The 20925-nt window shown below is 34.3% G+C and overlaps 1 protein-coding gene across 2 annotated transcripts in view; it reads left to right on the forward strand.

Moving 5' to 3' along the window:
• Window positions 1-20925, forward strand: part of LOC122811042 (F-box/WD repeat-containing protein 7-like) — a 1408110-nt gene that overhangs the window by 1312434 nt on the left and 74751 nt on the right. The window contains exon 9 of one of the 2 annotated variants that reach the window (XM_044082576.1): window positions 20426-20530. The exons of the other annotated variant lie outside the window; for it this stretch is intronic. Within the exon in view, the coding sequence (XP_043938511.1) occupies window positions 20426-20530 (105 nt within the window). The remainder of the gene's footprint in view (window positions 1-20425; window positions 20531-20925) is intronic. 2 annotated transcript variants of the gene reach the window in all.

Here is a 20925-nt window from a genome sequence, read left to right on the forward strand (position 1 = left end):
AGCTCCACAAAAGAAATAAATGTACATTAACATTTGACAGTAACATCTAGGTACATGCTAGCAAAAGAACATAAGCAAAACATAAATGTACATTAACATTTGACAGTAACAGTCTAGGTACATGCTAGCAAAAGAACAAAAGCAAAACATAAATGCAGATTAAAGAACAAACATAGTAGATGAATAAAGTAGATTATGATATTGCAGGACAATTAAGTAGAGTTGGTTATGTGGGGTGGGTGCAAGAGCATTCCTATTGAGATGCTAGGTGTAAAAAAAGAGACTTTTTGAAGGTAGAGTGGTTAGAGGTAATGCGGATGTTTGGTGGTAGAGAGTTCCAGAGGCGAGCAAGGCTGTAGGAAAGAAGGTTTTTGCCTGGGGGATGAGTAGGTTTGTGCACTTCTAGTAGATTTTGATTATTAGACCTTAGAACACTGTTTGGTAGGTGCATTTTAAGGGCAGAGGAAAGGGAGGGACAGTTGGAGGGGTTTAAAATAAGCTTGTGGGCTAGAGTTACTTGAGTGTAAGTAAGTTGGTTAGGAATGTTAGGAGCAATTTGGTCAATAACCCCAAAGAGAAACAAGTGGCGAGGGTGGCTAGTACCGTGTCTTGCCAAGGCATTCTCATTTTTGCCCTTGCTAATACTATAGGTATGTTCGTATACCCTTTCCTTCAATTTTCTATCGGTCTTACCGATATAGTATGCTGGGCATGTCTGGCACCATGCAAGGTAAATAACAGATTTAGAGTTGCAATTATATCTCCCATTGACTCTGTATGTTGTATCACAAAATATAAAAGTAGACCCTGATGCCATACATCTACAAAGACTGCAAGCTTCGCATTTAAACATGTCTGGTGTTCTTACAGTTACCGGTTTCGGTGTTTCCAACAAATATTTCATATTTCTGCCTCACTTGAAAATTATAGTGGGTTGTTCACCTGTCTTATTTTTTTTTCAAAACAGGTTTATTGTTTTAACATACAAGAGAAATATCATAACAATTTTATACAAGTAATTAAAAATAGATATGATTATAACATTCAACAAAACAACTAAAGTATTTACAAAGACATCCACTACAATCAGATCAATTAATTAAACTAAAATACCATGCTATTGAAATTAGGATTTTTTTAACAAATTTTGTAAATTATCCCATACAATATAATAAGATGTTTTTCTAGTTGTTCTTGACCTAATTGTGTTTATTTCCATATGGCACACTATATTCATAACATTTTTAAATTCATTGAACGAAGGAGGTGTATCTGAAATCCAATTTCTGGTTATTATTTTCCTAGCCACTGCTAGAATAGACCATAACAAGGGAAGCTTAACCTTTTTAACACATTGAGGTACAGGTGTGTTGAATAATATAAGAGATTTAGAAATAATGAAATTATCTGTAAAAAGAGCCTGCAAAAATTCATTAACTGACTTCCAGTATTCTTTCAATTTTATACAGTCATAAAACATATGAGCCCAGTCAGCATTAATTTCTATATTACATCTGTTACATAGATTATCTTTATTATTTATTTTATTCATCATCAAAGGTGTATAAAAAGATCTATGTAAAAATTTCCATGTATAAAGTCTCCAGACAATGGAAGACGTAGTTCTATAGGCAGATTCCAATATATATTGTTTATCTTGTTGATTTGGTGGGTCCCCATTAATAGGAGTGAAATAATTCCAGTATGTATCTACACTGTAAAAAGTTTCTTGTCTGATAATTTTATGTATGTATGAAAGTTTACCTTTATCAGAAACTTTGTGTTGTAAATTTAATATCAAGTAATCAATCAGTGTTGGAATAGATTGTTTAACTGCTATAGACATTAGATCTATTCTATCAATGAGATGTTGTCTAAAGGTCTGAACCTCTAACCAGCAAGTTTCTCTTAGATCAAATTCTTGTTTTAAGAAATCTAGATTTTTAACTTTTCAACTGATACCAGTACTTTAGATCATTATCTATAACTAAATAAGTTCCTTCAGAAGTAGATGACAAAAGCATACCCTGAGTATAGATTATAGGGAATATAATAAAATTCCATTCCCTATACTTAGGGTGCATGAATATAAAGTTACGATAGCTAATAATAATATTTAATGGGTAACAAACCATATGTTTAGGTGTAATAGGTGAAGTACAAAATTCCTTTAGTAACCATAACATGGAGTTATTTACAATCATATTTTTATGTGTTAAGGAGATTTTCATGAAGTGCATACTAATTAGCTCCCAATAATCTTTCCATTTTGTGACATATGACTGATCTATTAATAAAGTAATAACTTTTACAATAGAAGAGATAGTATATAAATTAAAGTCTGGAAAAGAAATACCCCCTTGAGACCAGCTATTAGTATGTTTCTTTAATGCAATCCTAGGTCTATTAGGTGCCCATAGGAAATTTAACATTAGTGTATTCAGTTTCTTGATAATTATTTTTGTAGGTGGAAGTATTATTGATTGTATTAAGTATAAAATCTTGGGGAATATTATCATTTTAATAATTGTAAGTCTCTCCTCCATAGTAAAAAACATATTATTCCAGGTATTAAACAGATTTTGTATATTAAGAAAACCGGTATTATAATTATTATATATAATAGATTTAATATCTTTAGATAGTATTATACCTAAATAAGTTATCTGACCTGAATTGGGTACATATTTAGTAAAATCACTAATGAGAATATTTTTTGGTGTATATATAGGTAGTATTTTAGTTTTTTCTTCATTGAATATTAAACCAGAAATACTTTTAAAATTCATCATTTTATCAAATACAGACTGCATAGAAGAATTAGATCCTGCTGATGTAATTAGAACATCATCCGCAAAAAGTTGAATTTTGGATGTTGTATTTTCATCTATTTCAAAACCCTCTATGTCAGTACTGTTTCTGATCAAATTAGCCCAAGGCTCCATTACTAAAGTGAATAATAGTGGAGAAAGTGGACATCCTTGTTTTGTACCTTTAAGAATGGGTATTTTTTGTGAAACATATGTTCCTACCTTAATATAAGCCAACGTTCCTTTGTATAAATGCTCAATTAGATTTACAAATGCATCAGAGAAGTTTGTGCACTTCAGTAAGGTAAACAGATAGTCCCAACTTACTGAATCAAATGCTGAACTTATATCAAGACTAATAAGTGTTAAATCTTTCTTTTTCCTATTTGCAAAATCAATTAATGTTAAAGTTCTTCTTATATTGTCAAAAGTATTTCTATTTACAATGAAGCCTGTCTGATCTATATCTATAATGCCAGGAATGATTGTCTTCAATCTATCAGCATAAATACTCATAAACATTTTATAATCAACATTAAGTAATGAGATGGGCGATATGAAGTACATCTAGTTGGATCTTTATTAGGTTTTAAAATTGGCGAAATAAATGTATATTGCCAAGATGGGGGGGGGGTTATTAACTCAGTTTGGGCCAAAATAAAAACCTTATGTATTAATGAATATGTACTTTTAGAAAGGATTTTATATATCTCTGGTATAATACCATCATTACCCGGTGCTTTGTTTGATTTAAGCTTATTTATTTGTGTAATAACCTCTGTATATGGAATACTTTTGTCCAATAGTTTAATCTGTTGTTTATTAAGCTTTTTATTCATGTTTGTGGTTATAAACTCCTTTATTTTATCTTTAGGTTCCATGTTAATGTTATTATTGTTAATATTGTGAAAGTGATTTCTAAATTCATCTAGTATTTCTGGTAGACTAGAAACATTCTTCTTTTTCCTTAGAGAAAAGATTTCTTTGATATGGTTTTGTTTATTCAACCTTTTTGTTTTATTTTTAAGTCTATGTAAGTATTTGGGGCTTACTGAGTAAGACAAAAACTTGTATTTCTCTAGAGTTATTTTAACTTTATGAGTTAAAATTTCTTTGTATTTCTCGTTTAGTTTGTTTATTTCTTCAATGACTTTCTTATCCATAATATTTTCTTTATTATTATGTTTATAAGAGTCTAATTTACTTTGAATATCTAACAATTCCTTATCCCAAGATTTCCTTTTATTAATATACCATCTTATACTTTGTCCATATAGATATGATTTTAAGGCATCCCAAACATAGACAATGGAGACTTCAGGAGTATTATTTATGTCTAGAAAATGTTGTACTTCTGAAAGTATATATTCTTTATAGTCTTTTAGTTGAGTTAAGTATGCTGGTATCCTTTTGATCTGAACATTGAGTATTTTTTATCATGAATTCAAAAACAATTGAATTATGATCAGATATAGGACATGAAATGATTTTGGAATTAATTAAATCTGTTACCATCTGGTTAGAAATAAAGACCCTATCTATTTTTGAATAAGTTTTGTATCTGTTAGAAAAAAAAGGTGTATGGTAATGATTTTGAATCTATCTGATTATTAATATCATTCAAATGATAAAAATTAGCAAAATCATTTAAATGTTTTGCATTAGATGTAATTCTTCTTTTTCCTATAGTGGTAGTATCACTTTCATGTAGTATACAATTAAAGTCACCAGCTAAAATAATATCTCCTATAGAGAATGATATGATCTTCTCAAGATGATGTTTCACTGTATTAATACCAATTCCAGGTATCCAATATACATTAATTAAAGTGTAAGTCTTCCCATTAATTTGTATTGTAACCATACAAAACATTCCTTTGTCATCCTGATAAGACTTAATGGTTTTAGGAATGGGCATACTTTTATTCCATAAAATAGCCACTCCTCTTTTTTCTGAGTGTGCTCTGAACTAACCAATACTGTATATTTGTTTGTGACTAGTTTATCAATATCTTTTTTCAAGAGATGGGTTTCTTGCAGGAAGACTAAGTTGGCCTTATGTAAATTAATGTATCTTATTAGGCTTGCCCTTTTACACGGATTATTCAATCCATTAATGTTTAAAGAAATTCCTTTTAAAGATATCATTTGGTATTTTTAAAACTTAAGAATCTTATGATCAAAATAACAAATAACAACATAAGTAATGTTACATCTTCTGCTTTAGGTGTACCTTTAAATATAGCTGTATTTATTGAATCTCTTATGGGATTTTGTATAGGATTCAATTTTGTTTGTAGTGACAATGAGTGTACAAAATATATTGTGGATGTCAAAACTATATACATATAACAATGAACAAGTGAAAATAATGTAAGGATTAAACCTTGCATCCAGCCTGGAGTTAAAAACTCCAACTTAGATTAGTATATACCACTCAAGTTAACCCCCTACCCTAAGCAGCAGTACCTCAGCTACCACCTTATCAATTTAATACTGGTTATATTTAACTTAAATTAACAACTTTCAATTCAATTATCTAGCAAGACAAGACTACACATTTGATAAAACAGCATCATATAAACTAAAATAAACTTTTTTTTTTTAAAAAACTATTCATACTACTATATACATCTATGTAATATAATACACTTGTATTCAAATAGCATTCAAACAAACTTGATATTAGGAACCAAGAGGAGAGAGAGAAATAAAAGACGTGAAAGAGGGAGAGAGAGTGAAAGAGAGAGAGAAAAAAAAAACAAAGTCATATTTACATATTAATTTATTCAAAGTATGTAAAAATAAGTTCTAACATTCATTTAAATCAAAAACTTTGGCTAATATGGTTCAGACATTACATATATTAAGATGCATCTATTTTCTGTCATGTAAATGCAGTCAACAGCTTCCAAAAAAAAAACCTTGAATTGCTTGTATATGAGCATTTTACTCATACTCATTATTGTCAATAGAATAAAATATTATATTTATAGAAATTGATATAAATCATACTGCATAGTTATGCAAGTTCTCAGAAACACTTGAATTATTGTAAAAAAAAATCTGTATTTTGTATGTCTATACCACTGCTTTAAAATATATCACATGACAATTTCTTCCAGTATAGAGTTATAAAGTTATTTATGCTTGTCAATCAGATGAATTAAATGAGTTATAGTAATGTATATGTTTGGAACATAAGTTTTCAACACAGATTAGTATGCAGCAGTCAAGTAGATTTTCAAAAACACTTGAATAAATGTTTCATTTTCTATGCCTTCTAAAATAAGACATTTACTTACTACAAGAAACTGCATCATTTAAAATCATTATAACTGACATATTTTATGAATTATAACATAGATATTTAAGTAATTGTATAAAATAACTCACATTTAAATGTCAAAGGATTCGTTTTCCTTCACATAGTCTCATTTGCATCAGTTCTACTTCCTGGTAGAGTGTTCTTCCTGAATTTGTGCTGTGTCAGTGTGATATCTGGGTCAAAGGTCAGATTGACTGCTTTCAGCTTCTCTGTGAGAATTCTGAGAGTTGAAGCTTTTGAAACAGCTCATGGACACTGTGCATGAGGTAGCCCACATCCCAGATTGTCTCCCTTAACATTTTGGCGGGAAACTTGTTAAAAACTAGTGACAAACATTAATTTAGCAGTGTAAATGCATCTAAACATGACAAAACCTTCGCAATGTATTTTACAGGTTATTACAGCCTCTATTTAAGTGAAATTAAGCCCAAAGTTATTAATAAGTAATAAAACTCAATATTTTTGTCCCAACTCAGTTTTTATGCAAATCTTATTATTTACTGTGTCTATATGATCAAAAGCATTTCTATATATTAATATGAGAAAAAAAATAAAGAGAAAGAATAAAGAAAAGAAAACGAGAGTAGAAAATAAGAGTGTAAAGCAGAAACAAAAAAATGTAAGAGAAAGCTATAAGAAGTATATACAATGGAATATTACTTACTGTTTATATTAATAGAGTTAAAAATAAAACATATTTACTATTATTTAGTTCTAATTATTATTAGTTAAAGCATGACAGATTATTTACAAACAAGCATAAGCAGTATAATCAAGAAAGTATAATTAGGAATAGCATTTGAAGAACATATAAACTTTTTACAAGGAATAAATATGTTATTCCATTTATCATATTTTCATTACTCTTCTCTCCCTGCCCTCCCCCACCCTTTACCCACTACATAATCTAAATAGAATGTCATTGTTTAAACAAAGAAAAAAAGAGAAGGAGAAAAAAAGAAAAAAAAATGTATCAAATTACTGACCTTACTTCTCTTTTTCAGAAAGAGAAACAAATTGAATGATGGCTTGTTATTAGTTCCTCAGATATTTTGACTGGTTATGAAACAAAAATTTCTTTGCACACAGAGAATAACTTTGATTAAATCTTTTTCAGAACATTTGTGGCTTTCTGGAAATGCAGGAACTATATTTAAAAAGATTAATAATGAAGTAAAATGATGAGAGAAAAAAAGAAAAAAAAAACATAGAACAAATAATTTGTTCTTTAGTCTCTCCTCCTTCTTCTCTGAAGTCTTCCACGAAGTTTCAGTTGCCAGTCTCTTTAAGAAGGACTAGCCCATTCCATTTCCTCTATTTTATCCAAAATCTTATTTTTTTTGATAAACAGTAAAGCAGAGTCTAAGTCATCAAAGATTTTAGGACCATCAGGAAGGAAAATTTTTAGCTTGGCAGGAAACAGAAGGTATGTTTTAAACTGTGCTTTTTTAAGCTCCCTTATTAGTGGCAGAAAAACTTTTCTTTTAGCTATTACCAAGGAAGAATAGTCATTGTCAAAACGCACAGTTGTCTCATTAATCTTAACAGGAGCTTTAGCCCAAGCAGATTTAAGAACCATCTCTCTATCAAAAGATGCTAGAAATCTAACTATAACTGATCTAGGATAGTTTTTGTTAGAGTTAGTCTTAGCTATAGATCTATGTGCTCTTTCGATACCAAAAGAGAATGCTTCTGGTAAGTCTAAAGTTTTAGGGAGCCATGTTGTTAAAAAAGAAGTAATATTGTTACCTTCAATATTTTCTGGCAGTCCAAAAATCCTAATGTTATTGCGCCTAGATCTATTTTCCAAGTCATCCAGCTTTGTTTGTAAACATGTATTTTGTTTCAGCAGAAACTCAATGTTGATTTCCTCCTCTTGGATTCTATTTTCCATGTCATTCACAGCTTTTTCTATGCCTGTCATCTGGATCTTCTGTTGTTGCAGGTCTATATGTAACAAGTCTATTTGTTTTGTAGTTTTTTCTATGAAGGTGTCAATTTTAGTATCCATTTTATCCATCTTAGCAGTAAGTTGCTGGATTATAGTTATCAGAGACTGAAGTTTTTTCTTGATGCTGGAGTCTTGAGAATTTGTCTTACTGGAACTCATTTCAGACTGATAAACTGACAGGAAAATTTCCAATGTGATTTCTGACAGGAATATTGTTAAAATTTCCTTTCTTTTTTAGATATAGTTCAAGAACTATATAAAACAAACATATTTAGAAAGAAAATTACTTCAAAAATTAATTTTTTAAGTAATTAATTCCTGTCAGTGTAATGAAATTGGTGGAGCTGAAGAAATCTGCTGCTATCCTGTGTTCATCCTTGGCCACACCCCCTTCCACCTGTCTTATTAACTACTTCATTGTCAATTAAAAGTAGTTTCCAATTCCTATTCAAGATGTTCCTTATACTATAGGCATCTAGACTAAATGGGGTTGTGAAACTAGCTGAAAAAGCTACATTGTAGTTGTGTCCAATATACGCAGAGCTACAGAGACCAAAATCATCTCCAGTAATTTCAACTAATGCACTAACAGCATTAAGTGGTCCTAAAATTGGTTTGTAAATTCCCCTCTGTACTTTTTGTTGCACTTCTAAAGTCAATTCCATAATTAGGTATTCAGGATAACCTCTCCTTAAGAACATCCATTTTAGAGTCACACATTCCTCGAGGAATAATTTTTCCTCTGTAACCATTCTTGCTGCACGTACTAGCTGGCCCTTCACCACTGATCTTTTTTGGTGAACTGGATGTGAGCTAGAAAAGTGCAGCATTGAGTTTGAATAAGTTTTCTTACGGACAATTCTTACTGAATAAGATTCTTTAACAATGTCCTTTACTAGTAAAACATCTAAATAAGGAATGCAGTCTTATTTAAAGGAGCTAGTTAATTTTAGAAAGTCAGTGGTGGTATTCAATTTAACACATCATTAGCTGCTGCTCCAGCCCCTTTAAACAGAAACAAATAGAAGACATTATGTTAGGGTCCTCAAAAACATAGTGATATTCCCAATGGGCCATCACCAAGTTAGCCAAACTTGCTCCACAAGATGAGCCCATTGCTACGCCTATTTGCTGCAGGAAAATTTCACTAGCAAACTTCACAAAGTTATTGGACAAAATGAATACTTAATTATGGAATTGACTTTAGAAGTGCAACAAAAAAGATAGAGGGGAATTTACAAACCAATTTTAGGACCACTTAATGCTTGTAGTGCATTAGGCAAAATTATTGGAGATTATTTTGGTCTCTGTAGCTCTGTGGATGTTGGACACAGCTACAATGTAGCTTTTTCAGCTAGTTTCACAACCCCATTTAGTCTAGATGGCTATAGTATAAGGAACATTTTGAATAGGAATTGGAAACTACTTTTAATTGACAAGGCGGTAGTTAATAAGACAGGTGAACAACCCACTATAATTTTCAAGTGAGGCAGAAATATGAAATCTTTGTTGGAAGCACTGAAAGAGGTAACTGTAAGAACACCAGGCATGTTTAAATGTGAAGCTTGCAGTCTTTGTAGAGATATGGCATCAGGGTGTACTTCTACAATTCATGATAAAACATACAGAGTCAATGGGAGGTATAATTGCAACTCTAAATCCGTTATTTACCTCTCACAGTGCCAGACATGCCCAGCATACTATATTGGTAAGACCCATAGAAAATTGAAGGCAAGGGTATATGAACATACCTATAGTATTAGCATGGGTAAAAATGAGAATGGCTTAGCAAGACACTGTACTAACCACCGTGGCCACTTGTTTCTCTTTGGGGTTATTGACCAAATTGCTCCAAACATTAAAGCGGGTCCTTTCCCTTTGATGTTAGAAAGACGAGATGCTATGGCAGTTGCACTTTGATTCGAGCAGAAAACGGTTTGAACGAAGTGATTTTGATAGCTTGTATACTGAAATTGAGAAGCCTCACTAGATGAATTATTGAGAGGTTGTAAACTTTAATTTATGTTAAAGTAATGAATTTTTAGTTTAAATATTAGTATAGATTTTGACTATTCAACAAGATATGTTACCCTTGTGGATATTGCTGGGTAGTTTAAATCTGTTGTAGAGTACAAGATTTAGAATACGTGGTAGTTATTATCATTGCTTTATTATTGCCACCCTTACTTCCATTTTAGCATTAACAGAGTGATATGTTTATTTATACTTATATTAACAGTTACATAAGTAATTCACAAATGTACCTGTTGAGCACTTTTTATATGCATGGGAATATAAATTACTTATATATTTTTAAATAGGTATACCTTTTAGAAGGTTTTATTTGTTTAATCATGAATTTTATCTAGTGCACTTATTAATTAAATAAATGTATGTTACTTCTGATTGGCTAAGCCTCTGTAAGGAGGGAAATGTTTGTGTATTTAACAATGGAGTCTGTTACTTGAATTTGTCTGAAGATATCCGGCCACTTGACCGGACGAAAAACACTTCACATTACTGTTTCTTATTTGTTTTATTAAAACTTCTTTGTAGTTTGGAGCTTCCTTTCACCTTATATCTGTTTTTATTCATTTGGTTTCCCTGTTCTTGTTTTCAATTAAAGGAAAGACTGAAAAGTATTGTAAATACTTTAAATAAATGCACAACTCAAATAATACATGGACAAATCAAATCATTTAACAATAAAGATACAAAAGACAGTTGCTAAATTAAAAGTTGATAAGAAATATGAAAGCTGTATAATAAAACTTTTTATGGAAGGAATACAAGTTAGTGTTAAGTCTATTGTCATATATAAAAAACATTTTGGAATATAATTAGAATGATACCTTTGATGTATACACATGATGAAATACCTACTGAAACTTTCAGAATTTCTGCCCACAAATTATTTGGGATGCGAGTTGAATATTGATAAGGAGGGAATGATATACGCAAAAATCTAGGTGGTTTAAATATTTAAGATATTTAGAATAATGCATAATGTAACAAATATTACTAAAATGCAAAAGTGGAAAACAATATTTGGATATACTACTAGACAAACAGAAATGAAAGAAATTATTCCAAATAGGTATGTATTAAATTATTACGAATATTATATGTGAAAGAAAATAGCATTAATGATACATATCTTGCCAGAATGAAATAAATACAGACTTTGTAAGGAATTAGGATGAGCAAAATAAACAGAGCCTTAGGTTCTGAAAAATTAAGGAAAATAGCATAGCAAATACAAATAGTATACTATAAATATAACAGTTAAATAATGATTAGAATATAAAAATTTATAGCAAGAAAGAATTTCATAAATTAGATAACATTCCCTTTGTTTATGTTCAAATTTAAAAGAGGAGAACTTGGTTCTTATCCCTCTCAGAATTTGATAAACTTAAATTGGAACCATCTTTTTACTTAAAATTATTGTACAACCATTGAAATTGTATGTTGAATTTAAATAATTTGAAATATGTGAGTGTTTGTTTACTTCAGATGAAATAGAAGTGAATGTACTGTCATTATCATGAATAACTTTTATAGGAAGTATGAATGTTGTGATGGAAAATGAAATTATAGGAAGTATGAATGTTGTGATGGAAAATGAAATTATATAATGGAATACCAAGAGTATTATGTATTTTTGATATATGCAAAAGAAGTATTCATTGGGTTTATTAATTTATCTGGTCTGTTGTGTAACTATAACAACATATCAGTGAAATACTAAAAAAAAAAATGACAGCTTATTGCCTAAAAGTGAGCGAGTTCTAATCTGTGTAGTCTGTATTTTGCAAGTACTAAATTCCCTTAAATGTTAGCTAGATTACAGTTATTGTCATTTAGTAATAGTGACAACTAGATAATAATGTTTTTCTAACATGTATTAGTTTATTTTCAATGTTTATTTCCCTATGCAAAACATTATTCGCATATTTAATTTTCAAAGTTTTATATATACATAATATAATGCATATATAAATATTTCAAAATGCTTGTGGCTAGATGCTTATAAATTTAAAAATTGGTACTCGCACAAAACTGTTGGCATCTGCCTTTTAATGAGAGTATGCTTAGGCACTGTTGATAGTAAACTGTTAAAAATTAAACAATTTTACAGTAATTTTGTCCTGGCTGTAACATTTGACCTATTTGATTTGGGGTGGGTAATGGTGCCAAAAGGTATTAATAGCCCATTACTAAAAATGTGTGTGTGTGTGAATGCAATACTTTTATGCCAAAATAAATTTAGTGTTGGTAAGGTAGCTATAAAAGGCAAGGGGCTTGAGAACAAGGTCTATAAAAATCCTGCAAAGCCAGTGGTTATGTCTTTACTGTCTGGTGCAACAGGAATCATTCAAAGTCCAAGACAACAGTATTCATATGGTGTATGCTGTTAAGGCCAAGATCTATACATTGCTGTCAGTGATATGGTTTGTAAGATTGTCTAGCAAATTACTTGGTGGTGGTAGTATCTTGAAAGTTGGACTTGTATAGCCTGCAAGACATTTGCTCAAGGCAACGCATGAATAAGCTTCTAGCCATAAGGTAAATATACAGAAGTCAACATTCTACAGCATTTTTTAATATATAAAATGAGATACACACACAGACAAACACATGCATGTGTATGTACACTCACACAGAGTAAGTTAGGAATCTGGTCTGAGAATGTCAATGTCACAGTTAACCAAGGAGTGCAAAGTGAAGGGGATCTCAATTACTGGTATGGATGTGGAGCTCTGATGTAGTTGAAGCCTAGTCTACTATTACTGGAGACTGGTATCACCTATAATTACAAAAGAGCAACATTATTTCATTTCCGGTTCTCAAATTGCAGCTTAAACTGAAAAAAAAGTGAGAGAGAAAATCGTGACATAACTGTGAGAAAGAAAAGAGATTTTAGGTGCAAAAGTAGCAACAGAATTGCCAAGCCAAATTCAAGGAGGAAGAAGGAAGGCATTGGTATGAGATGCACGGCAAGAATAAAAGAATGACTGCACAAAAAAAATCATCCTCTGCCAAATGCATGAGAAGCGCGTTAAAATACAAGCTCTGTATCTCAAGTTCAGTACTAAAATGGTCACTTATTTTAAAGAGGGGAATTACATCAATAGTTTTATTTACACATTTGAACATGTGTGCAGTGAAAAACAGTTGATCAGCCTCAATGTTTAAGTTTTTAATTCCTCTGCTCAAAGCTAAGACAATGCATGTGGTTAGTTGACTATCACTGACTGTATTTAGATAAAAGCTGAAAACTGCCTGCATGAATATTTCATGATAACCCATGAAACTTATTGAAAAATGTTAAGAAACAAAAGACAAAGGAAGAGGGACATGGTCAGTGGTTTAACTGATAACTAAGATCTTATTTCTATGGGTTTCTGAGCCCATGCAAAATTATTGTTTTTTTAAATATCAAGATATTTTATCATAAGGGAGCACGCAGTCAGTACTTTGCCTGAGGACATGAGATTTGGCTGACAGTCAGAGAGTGCATCACTGCTTAGGTTTAGGCAAAATATCTCACCCCTGTCCTGCCAGTGGGGTAGTCCATAAGGGTGGTTTGCCAAACACTACACTTGGGTATAAGGGAAGCCATGAGGGCAGTCTAAACCATCACAGTAGCTTCCATAGGCAAAGGTGAAAACCAGTGATTGCAGTACAGCCAAGATCTTAAGATTAATGTTTTTATTCATTTAGTAGTGTCTAGTAATAAACCCAAATATTTTTGGTAGTAGGAAAGTGTATTCTTATTTTTTATTATCAATTTATGGGAGAATATGTATTTTACCGCCATATTTGTGAAACTTCTACATGACACCTGTGATCTCTCAAGCCAGTTTTGAGCTATATATAATTGTATTAATGCACAAACAGTAATCAGTACGTATTTCCTGAGCTTAAGATTTTTTGGTGTTATGTGAAGAATTGCCATTTCCCAAGATAAAGTTGATTTTTCATGTACCATTTTCCCTAGTTTAACTCTTAATCAAAAAAATCCAAAAGTTACCTACTTCAACTTGTGTCAAAACCTGCCGCCCTCATTTTAATCTAATAAACCTGCAGCTATAAATCCCAGTTAATGCAGAACCTAATTAATGCCAAAGGTGTTTTCTGGGCGTTACCATCTTTACTCTTCAAATTAATATATGGAAAGCTTTTCATGGTGACATTATATTGTAAATAGTTGCAAATAGATGTTTTCTCAAGTGCTTTCACAACTGCACAAATCATATATTTTATATGTTACAGTTCTGTGTTAAGTCACAATTGCATATAAAGAATATGACAATGAAAATAATACTCCTATTTTATGTGCAGTTAACCTCTAATGTTATGTTATCCATATCTCGCCTTCGTTCTTGCTGTTTGGGTTCGGAGCTGACCCTCAGCTCTGACTCGGCCATATACTATAGCTTGAGAGCTTTTACTGGCTCGTGGTTAGCCCCTATCCCAGCATGCCTAGTGGTAGTTACCCAGATCTCATTTGCCGCTTGCAGTGTCGAGATTGCAGATACTGGCTCAGGCTAAGTGTTTTTTTTCTCTATTATATTTTGAAGAAAATTTCTTGCTATTATCTTTCTAAACTTGTAAACAGTAGTTGTCCTTCATTTTCTACCTTACTATCCCAGATGCTTCACCCAATCTTTGGGATCAAGCAAACCTAGAGGTTCTAATGTTGCTAAGAAAACGAGTCATCCAGGAAGTCTACACAGACAAAATCATTCGGAACTTACTCGAGGTTCTTTTTAGTTCAAAAGAAAACAGGGAACTGGATACCCATATTGGATATCAGCATTCTGAACAAATCAGTCAAGAAAACAAAGTTCCGGATGGTAACATTGCAGTCCATTCTTCCCTTTCTGGGACAGGACAATTGGATGTGCTCTATCAATGTCCAGGATGTGTACTACCACATAAAAATGGACAGATGGTCAAGGAGAAAGCTATGCTTCTGGCTGGGAACATGTCACTATCCGTTCAGAATGCAGCCCTTTGGTCTCACCACAACCCCCAGGGTGTTCTCCAAATGCATGGCAGTAGTTACAGCTCACCTGAATCATCTAAGATTCCGGGTGTTTCCATATCTAGACAACTGGGTCCTTACTGCTACCACTGAGCATCAGCTAATCAAGGCAAGGGAATCCACAATTCCCTCTTGTTCTCAACTAGGGATCGCCATAAACTACGAAAAGTCTGCCTTGTCAATATATTACCTTTATAGGGGCAGATTTAGACCCAAGGGCCATGATAGCAAAGCTGCCTCAAGAAAGAGTATTAACGCTCCATCGCCAAATTGCAATACTGTTGACAAAAAAGAGAATTCAGGCAAAATTTGTCCTCAAGGTCCTGGGTTCTATGGCAGCGGTAATCACTCTGGTCCCTGTGGCTCACTTCCACATGAGAATTCTACAGTGGCTCCTTTTTGCACAATGGTCATTCCAGGATTTACCCATGTCACATCAGATTCTGATCATGGAATCCTGCAAAAAGAATCTGGAATGGTCGCTTCACTCCCCTATGTAACAATAGGTAGGCCTTTTCTACCTCCCCAACCTGTAGCCACAGTGATCATGGATGCTTCCCAGATATGGTGGGGGGGCATTATCTGGGACAGACTGTTCAAGGGACTTGGCAGGAACACAAGTACCAATTGCACATCAATGTCCTGGAGATAACAGCGGTGCTTCTGGTGTTGCAAGCACTTCAGGACTCTGTACCTACAGGGACTATAGCAATTCAGACGGACTATGCCGGTAGTATGGTACATCAACAAACAGGGTGGAACCAGGTCTTACCCCTTGTGTCGAGAAGCTCTTCTTACACCTTGTGTTGAGAGGCACTATGAGTTTGGCAATGTCTTCCCAACGCTTTCTGGTTGCAACGCACATCCCCGGAAAATCCAACATGATAGTGGGCAAGCTCAGCTAGGCTATCCTGATACCTCACGAGTAGTCCCTGAAGCAGGATGTTGCGGACTTGATTTTTCGCAAGTGGAGCCAGCCATGCTGCGATCTGTTTGCCACCCCCCTCAACAACAAATGCAGCAGCTACTTTGCCCTAGTCCCACCACCGGGACAGTCACCCAGGGACGCACTTATTCACGATTGGCCCCCAGGACTGCTTTATGCCTTTCCATCTTTTCCCCTGATTTCCAAGGTTCTTCAGAAAGCACGGTCGTTGGGTTGCAAGTTAATCCTCATTGCCCCTTACTGGCCTTGTCAGATATGGTTCCCATTCCTTTGGCCTCACCTGCAGGGGAAGCCTTGGATCCTAGACCCAGGGCCAGATCTTTTGATGCATCAGTCGGGGGCTCTCCATCCTTCCATTCAAACTGTCAAGCTCACAGCTTGGTTTCTCCACTTCCGGTCTTAGCCAGGCTTCCCGATGTTTCTCCGGCAGTTCAACACATTTTGATTTCCTCACGTAAGCCCACTACTAGGAAACATTATGCTAGTAAATGGAAGAGGTTCTCTTGTCAGGTAGGTAAAAATCAGGTTGATCCCTTTACTGCACCCATTTCAAAGATTCTTGAATTTCTTGCTGAAACTTTTGAGCGAGGAGCAGCTGCAGCTACTTTCTGGGTTCAGTAAGCTGCCATTTCTAATTTCCATATGGGAGACATGGGGTCCAATATTATGTCCCAAAGGCTATGCAAGGCATTCCTAAGAGGTGCTACCTTCTTAAGACCTCCAATAAGAGACCCCCTCGGATTTAAATTTAGTTTTAGAAGCTTTAATTCCACCCCCCCCTTTGAACCATCTACTTCCTGCCCACTCAAATTTCTGACTTGGAAGATCCTTTTCTTGGTTGCAATTACATCAGCTAGAAGGGTTTCAGAATTACAGGCCTTATCTATTCGCCACCCCCCCCCCCCCGCCCCCCGTATTTGATTTTCCATAAAGATCGTGTTTCTTTCAGAACTTGCCCCTCTTTCTTACCCAAGGTATGTTCTGACTACAATTTGAATCAATCCATAGAGCTTCCTGTTTTTTCCTCAATCATGGCAGCAAGGCAGAGTATAAGCTTCATCAATTGGATGTTCATAGGCAGTTATGTTTCTATTTACACAGGATCAAAGACTTTAGAAAATATGGCCAATTGTTCATATCCTTTGTGGACAATAAAAAAGGTTGTGCAGTCTCAAAGGTGACTTTAAGTGGCTTTCAGACACCATAAAACATGCCATACTTTGGTTCCATGGTCCTTAAGGGTTTTTTCCACTGAGCCACCCAAAAATCAGGTGCTGGGGACACTGTCCCAAACAGCAAGAATGAAGGCGAGATATGGACAACATAACATAAAGAAGTTATGTACTCACCATAACGTTCCATGTTTGTTGTCCTTGATCTTGCCTTCCTTCTTGCTTCCCATCCTCCTTCCCCCTTCCTGGAGGATCGAGAGGAATCCCTTGTTTTTTATTGGTTATACTGCCTGGGTTTCCTTTTTACCATACCATTTGGTTAGTCCTAGTCTCTCCTCCTTTCTCCTGTGGATGGTTTACATCTTTATATGTAGGTATCCTCTGATATGTAAAATAGAGTATACCTTTTTTTTCTAATTGCATGGTCTAGTACTGGGTTATCACAAATGAGATCTGGGTAACTACCGCTAGGCATGCTGGGATAGTGGCTAGCCTCGAGCCAGTAAAAGCTGTCAAGCTATAGTATACGACTGAGTCAGAGCTGAGGGTTAGCTCCGAACCCAAACAGCATGAAGGAAGGCGAGCTCAAGGACAACAAACATGGAACATTATAGTGAGTACATAACTTCTTTTTTCATGCAAAATGTTTCAAAATTGTATACTGTAAATATCTTTAGTACTGATCTTTTTCCTTAAAAAAAAATTATATTTGGGGAAAAAAAAAGATTGTTTTTAGTGTAACCAAATTGGGTATGTTACAGGTTGTCCATGTGATATGGTGAGGGACAAAAGTAAAATGAGAAAGTTATAACAGATGGTACCACTGTAGTAAATGGGTGTTTTGAGCAAAAGTAGCCTTTTCCAAAGGATGTCTAGTACTTTTGGACAGATTTAGGCTTACTGTCTCTTTTGCTGAAGTAGAAACAGTACTACCCTTGTTAGAGGCGTGGACAAGCTGCTTACCCATGTTGTTTTCTCTGTTTCCTGACTCCATGAATGGCTACACATAATTGCATGTACAGAAGGTACTGTATTATCAGAATTATTTCTTATTAAAACATTTTTCAAGGTGTCCTCATTCATTCCATTCATTCCAATCTGAATAAACTATCAGTTACTCTGGAAAATATGTTACTGCTTTGACCCTAAGTGAAGTGTACTGCCTGTGCAAGTAAAACTCCTTTATAACAAATGCAAGCAAAACAGCAGTGGTGTTTGATGCAGTACCAGTCTGAGCAATGGTTTATCCTCCTCCTATTACGTTAGTGTACAGGTTCTTTGTAGTAATCTGAAACAGCATTAAGGTAGGTAGTACCCACAGACCTTAACTTAAAGCAGTCATCATGAGGAGAATTGTGGGTGGATGGAGTGTGGGGTGAGGTTAGAGGGAGGTCTCTCAGTCACCTGAAAGTTCCCAACACCCACCATTAAGGTGTGAATGGGCTGATAAGCTTTCACACTGGATGTTAAAGGGGTATAAGGGGTCTTGCTGTGGCTGGAGGGCAAATGAGTTCACTGGATAGGACAATAGGCCCAAGCCACTCAGTGTGTGTGCATCTTTCGGCTTTTCCCGGTTAGGGGTCGCCACAGCGGAACTCCGGTCCGCTAATGATTGGCAGTAGAGTTTTACATGCTGGCTTGCCGGGCCTAACGCACAACCTTTAACGAAGGAACGCCCATTCACGCATGTCGTCACACAGTAGACGCTTTAACTGAGAATCGAACGGGCAACGTCTAACTGTGAGGCGACAACGCTACCGCAGCACCACCACCGCAGTCTCATTCAGTGTAAGGATTCAAAAAATGTTGCACTATATGTGTGGATAAAATACTAAAAACAGCCAAAATCCACTAAAATTACATTTAGTCTTCAAAGCGCAGGCATGTTACCCCAGCACAAGCTACATAATTATTTATTTTGACCATCACTTATCAAAAACATTGCCATCTTTTACATATTAAAAACTGAGCTTCTGCCATCACTTAATTACCTTTTAAGAGACTTAAACATTTTTCACTGCATCAGATTGTGATGTTACACCATGACATGTCCGTAGAGATGTATTATAAATAATCCACTCTATGCATCTAATGATACTTAAAATCATACTCAAAACAAGCAACATTAAAAAGATCACGTACCATTTCTAAATTATTTTTGCAAAGCTGCAATACATCACCCAATGTGGGAGTTATGCCCCTCTAGTCTGATTACTGAATGTGCCAACTCTGATTACATAAATTCAGGAAAAGGATAAAGCAAACAGAAAACTCACCTTTCTCATAATCTGCGTCCTATAGCCTAATTCCAAAGCACAGCATATCTGACTAAACAAGTTATGATATAATAAAACATCAGCAACACGATTGTTCTCCTCTACTGTTTTTGTGACAAGAATGTGTGTCGTGAATGCTCCCAGCTGTAGAAGTTCTCTGCAGAGGTACTGAGAACTGCTATAGTTATAAAGCATCACTTTCATTCAGACAAAATTCTACGTATGGCAATTACCTGCATTATTAACTAAAGCTTACAGTAAGGTAATTTCATAACAGTACACAATGACTGAGGCAGTTATTTTTGAGAACCAGAATCCACTTGTTTTTTGTTAGTGTGGCTTGTTTCTTTATGCTTACTGGATATTTTTCATTCACTATAGAGAACTATTTTCTAGTGGAAAGATATATTTCTACTACCACCTGAAAGATGGTTACAAAATGAAAATGTCACATTAAATTAGGACTGCTGAAAACCACCACAGTTATGAGCATTTATGGAGTCGTCATCATTTCATTGAAAGATCAGTTAATTGAACAGCATTTTGTCGAACATGCCATTTGTCAAACCATTCTGACTGAGATCCCATCACCGTAGGGATCAGGAAATTTGCCTTTTCCCCACTGCAATGCAATCTTGGAGTTGGTATATATATATATATATAATTAACGGGGATCAATGCTCTGATTTTCCAGTGATTTAATATAGACCCACATTTATGTACTGGCATGAAGTCTAACATTTCTGACATCCTAATGTAGTTATTTCACAAGACTTTATAGATACAAATTCACAAATGATAGCATATCAGTTGTTCACAGTTGCTGAAGTCCTTCTCCAAAGTACATTGACATCCTTTCTTACAAAGTCGTCTTTATTTCTTCTGCAGGGTTGAATCAGTTAAGCTGAAGGCAGTGCACCAGAAAGACGAGGTGAAATTGTTAATGCTGAGTGCTGGACAAGATGGCAAGGTGAACCACTGGGATCCATCAGAGTAAGTGAAATGATTACAGGGATTGAAACACAGTTGGATTTTCTTGGCCTTGATTTATTGTGTTTTAGAAATTGGTTAAGGCATATTGGCTCCAGAGAAAATCTCTGAAATGGCTGATACAAGTGATGAGAGATGCTTGCTTTTATTTCTCTTCTGCTTAAATCATGCTATCCCTAACTCCACTGTAATTTACCAAAATGTAATTTGCATATTGCACTTTTATTATTTACAGCTCAAATTCAAAAAAGCATGCTTCTCTGGTCATATAACGATTACGTCTTAAAACATGAATAGTCATCACTGAAATGTTTAGTAGTGACAATGATTGCACAGAAAAATAATGACATTAAACATTGTTATTCACTAGGAAATGATTGTTTTACACGGACAGCCTC

This window comes from Protopterus annectens, chromosome 9.part0 (assembly GCF_019279795.1).
Source record: "Protopterus annectens isolate FY-2018-M chromosome 9.part0, PAN1.0, whole genome shotgun sequence".
Classification (NCBI taxonomy): domain Eukaryota; kingdom Metazoa; phylum Chordata; order Ceratodontiformes; family Protopteridae; genus Protopterus; species Protopterus annectens.